This window comes from Pteropus vampyrus, unplaced genomic scaffold (genome assembly GCF_000151845.1).
Source record: "Pteropus vampyrus isolate Shadow unplaced genomic scaffold, Pvam_2.0 Scaffold781, whole genome shotgun sequence".
In the NCBI taxonomy this organism is placed as follows: domain Eukaryota; kingdom Metazoa; phylum Chordata; class Mammalia; order Chiroptera; family Pteropodidae; genus Pteropus; species Pteropus vampyrus.
In genome coordinates this window covers 28,808-33,024 of record NW_011889562.1, presented here as the reverse complement: position 1 = coordinate 33,024, position 4,217 = coordinate 28,808, and the positions used below count along the sequence as shown (strand labels likewise).

The 4,217-nt window shown below is 40.9% G+C and overlaps 1 protein-coding gene and 1 pseudogene across 1 annotated transcript; both read right to left on the bottom strand.

The window, feature by feature from the left end:
* Positions 1–55: 55 nt before the first annotated feature.
* LOC105309583 lies at positions 56–1,246 on the bottom strand (annotated as a pseudogene).
* A 79-nt stretch (positions 1,247–1,325) lies between these two features.
* LOC111728745 (olfactory receptor-like protein OLF4) lies at positions 1,326–2,336 on the bottom strand. The gene has a single exon (XM_023526275.1). The coding sequence runs from the start codon at positions 2,334–2,336 to the stop codon at positions 1,326–1,328; it is 1,011 nt and encodes a 336-aa protein (XP_023382043.1).
* Positions 2,337–4,217: the final 1,881 nt, after the last annotated feature.

Below are 4,217 nucleotides of genomic sequence, written 5' to 3'. Positions count from 1 at the left end.
TTACAGCTGTGATAAGAAGAGCACCACAGCCCTGACTCAGACATGGTCTTTAGCTTCAGAAAGTCCATCGGTCCTGTAGTTGTCTGTCACTGCTAAATCTGTTGCGTGCAGAAGCCTCAGAGCTCTGGGTTTGCCAAGTAGAGTGCTCACCATTTAAGCTCTTCCTACATATAGAACATGTATCATGCAGTTCTAACCACGGCACCTTACAACTGCTGTGAAAGATGTGGCTGCTTGGTAACTGCCGACTTCCTCTTCAACTGTGTAATCTTTTTTTGCATACCGAACACTCTAAACACTTATCAACTTGCTCCTGAGTTACTGTCACTGTTGGGAGAGATGTGATCTTTCCCTTGTCAGCTTGTGGAGGCCCTGTGTTTTCCAGTTGTCTTAAAAGCTGGGTTACGATGGCATCAAGCCCTGTGTGACCCCAGGCATAGTCCCCAGGGTTGGAGTGTAGCATCCCGCTCCAGGCAAAAGGGATGGAGATTCTAGGAACTACAGAATTTGCAAAGATGTCAGCAAAGAACTGTTGTATTATTCTTTCGATAGCCGGAGATCTACTGGAATGAGTACTTCCTTGTGATCTGCATCTCAGAGTCATTGGCAACCTTGAAGATTGACTTGGTCCCCAGAGTCAGTGTGAGTTTGGTGACCTCCCTAATTGGCTCTATTATCTTGGTCCAGTGGATTGCTACTTAGAAATGGTCTAAAATCTTGTATAATCATTCTGAGGTTCAAATTGCGCCTGACCTCTGCAAAATGTTTTATTTTCTATCTGGCTGCTGCCATCACCAAAAAAAACCCCTAGAATCATCTATCTCTTCTTTAATAAAGCCTGATTCAGATCTGGGGGGATACATATTCTGGGCATTTGGGGCTGACCTCACCCTTCAGAAGCAACCACTGCTTGGTTGCAGCGGCCCCAGAGCCCAACTCTGCTGCCTCTGCCACTGCTTCCTCAATGTGGCCGTCAGTCTGTTAAGGAACCAGTATCTGTCACGGGAGTCGGCTTGGCACAGAGAGGTGGCAGAGCAAAGAAGTGGTAGAGCAGACAATGACTCCAAGGCCCTTTTCCAACAGCAAAGAGGCTCAGGGCAGAAGAAATTATTTTTAAGATTCATATGGCTTCACATAATAATTTGGCTTTTCCAAATATATTTGGTTCAAATTTGGGAAAAATTTTGTGAGACTGGGAAAATGGCCAAAATGGGAATATATATATATATATTAGTGCAGAAAGCATGATAAACAATTACTTACATTGTATAGAGAAGGTGAATAAAATAAATGGAAATTCCAGCAAAAAATAAAGGAGGCATATTCTATTTCCACAATTTTCTGGTTCTAAGGCTTTTAGCTCTCCAAACACGGAAATTCTTCAGCCCCAAAACAGTTGTCCCTTTTATAGCTGCCATCCCACACAATGTTTTCAAAGCCCCCTTTATGTCTTTGTTCCTGAGACTGTAGATGAAGGGGTTCAGCATGAGTGTGACCACGGTGTATATCACCGAGGCCACTGCACTTGAGTGTGTGCTGTGGGTAGCAGCATCACTGAGGTACACTGCTAGACCTGTACAATAAAATAAGAAGACAACAGAGAGGTGAGACACACAGGTAGAAAATGCTTTATACTTCCCCTGAGCTGATGGGATTCCACGTATGCAGGACACAATCTTAGAGTAAGAGTAGAGGATCCCAGCAAAAGGAACAACAGCCAGCAGCACGGCTGACAAATACATCGCCAGGTTATTAAGAAAAGTGTCAGAACAGGCAAGTTGGACCATCTGATTGAGTTCACAGATAAAGTGGGGGATTTTCAAGACTGTAGAGAAAGACAGTTGCAAAGCCATTAAGCTTTGTAACAAGGCATACAGGGCACTCATGATCCAGGACACCAGAAGCAGCAGTCCACAGAGCCTGGAGTTCATGATGACCATATAGTGCAGGGGATGACAAATGGCCACAAAGCGGTCATAGGCCATCACAGTCAGGAGGAAGTCATCCAACACTCCAAAGAGTTGGAAAAAAAAAATCTGTGTGATGCAGCCTCCATAGGTTATGACTTGGCTCTGTGTCTGGATGTTCACCAGCATCTTTGGGATGGTGGTAGAGGTGAAACAGATATCTATCATGGAGAGGTTTGAGAGGAAGAAGTACATGGGTGTGTGGAGGTGGGAGTCTGAGCTGACGGCCAGGATGATGAGCAGATTTCCTAACATGGTGATCAGGTACATGGAGAAGAAGAAGCCAAATATGAGAGGCTGCTGTTTTGGTTCATCTGAAAATCCCAGAAGAAGAAATTCTGAAATTTGTGTACCATTCCCTATTTCCATGTGGTAGAGTTGATGACTAAAAATGAAAAAAAATAACATGATTAATTTTTACACATGAGTATTACTAACCTGTGAAATGCTACAACTTATATTTTAACTGTAAAATGTACAGATGACATATATATGCTTTTGTAGAGATCTGACCCCCTTTAAGTAAGGTCATGTGATATCTCTAATTAGGAATTTATGCCCCACTCTTAGCAATTTGTCAAATAAATCATTTTTAAATTGATTTAATGAGAATTTTTTTTATACATTGAGGAATAATTGCTGAGTCCTGGTCTTTTTCTAGGTAAAGAGTACACAGTACTGAAAAACAGAAGTCCCTATAATCCAAAAAAAGAGAAAGAATATAAGGAAGTGAAAAATTATACACGATGTTAGATGGTACATTTGCTTTGATGAAAAAGAAAGTAGGTATATAAGAGTGTCGAAGTGCATGTTATTTTAATGGAATTGAGAGAGACTTGAAAACAAGGTGCTATTTGAATAGAGACCTTAAGGGAGACACTAAAAGATAGGATGATTTTTGGGAAGTGTGTAGTCTGTGTGGGAAAGAGCCAGTACAAAGGTCCTGATGTTAGCACTTGTCTCAAGTAATCAAGACTCAAAAGGAAGCCATGTGGTGAGGGGAATGAGCAAGAGGGAGATGATAGGGATGCTGTCAGAGAATGTGGAGGAATGAGCTGGCCTGTCTGCTACAGATGAAACTTCAAGACACAAGGACTTGCTCAATCACATGTCCTTAACTTTATTTCTTTGCAAAGAATCTTGTGAGAAGAAGTGATGCCTTCTTTACTTCCATCTGTTGATTGACATTCTGTATCTGTATTTTAAAGAACACATATCAGAGTATATAAGCTAGGTACCCCTGCCCCGAGAGTGGAGAAATGCTCATGTGCTTCAAACCACACACACTCACCCTCACAGACACACATACTATGTCCTCCTGGGGTCATGTTAATAACAGCCTCTACTCACTCCCAGACACAATATGAGGAAAGAAATAACACAGGGCAACATAATATCAGATTATCTTTTCCCTATAGGTTATAGAAATAGTTCCAAAGTCCTCTTGATAAGCTCACAATTTGACATGTAAAACTGGGGCTCCATTTTCATATATATATTATCTGCCCTGTATATTAAAAATCAGTTAAATAAACAGAGATAAAAAGATGAAAGATAGACAGACAGACAGAGACAGTGACAGAGACAGAGACAGATCTAATCAGTTCAGATGGTCTCTGAGAAATTGTAATGAGGAGAAAGCATCCTTGGTTTTGGTAACATGCCAACCACAGTTCTTTTGCCTTCTGCCCAGAATTATCAATAAGGGAGCAAATAACTATTTATTCAAAATATAAAATATCTTTATGGCATCAAGACATCTTACAGATCAAAAACTTTACTAAAAAATTTGCAAAGAATAAACTTAGAATTTACAAAAGGAAATGAGACACAGCTGGACATTCTAAATGCTAATATCCTCACCCAAATAGTGCAGGCAGTGGTATCAATTTAGAGTGGTGACAGATTTGAACAATATATGTAACATGCTTAGCAAACTGAGATGAGATGAGGCTGATTATTTTTTTTCTGCATCTAATGTCTCCCTTGCTTCCTCAACTCTAGATCCCCAATTGCACAGCCGTATTTCAGTTTATCGTCATTTCTCCCATCTTTTACGGGCCAGATACCCTCTAGACAGATAATCACATTGACCCATGGAGATCTCTGTATATTGAAAACTGTTCATAAGACTCTTGCATTAAACTCCATCCCAGTGACTCCTCAATGCATATAGAAGCCAAATTTTGTAGCTTCAAACATAAGGCTCAAGTCTTGTGACCTTTCCACCCACTTCACCCACATAGAGCC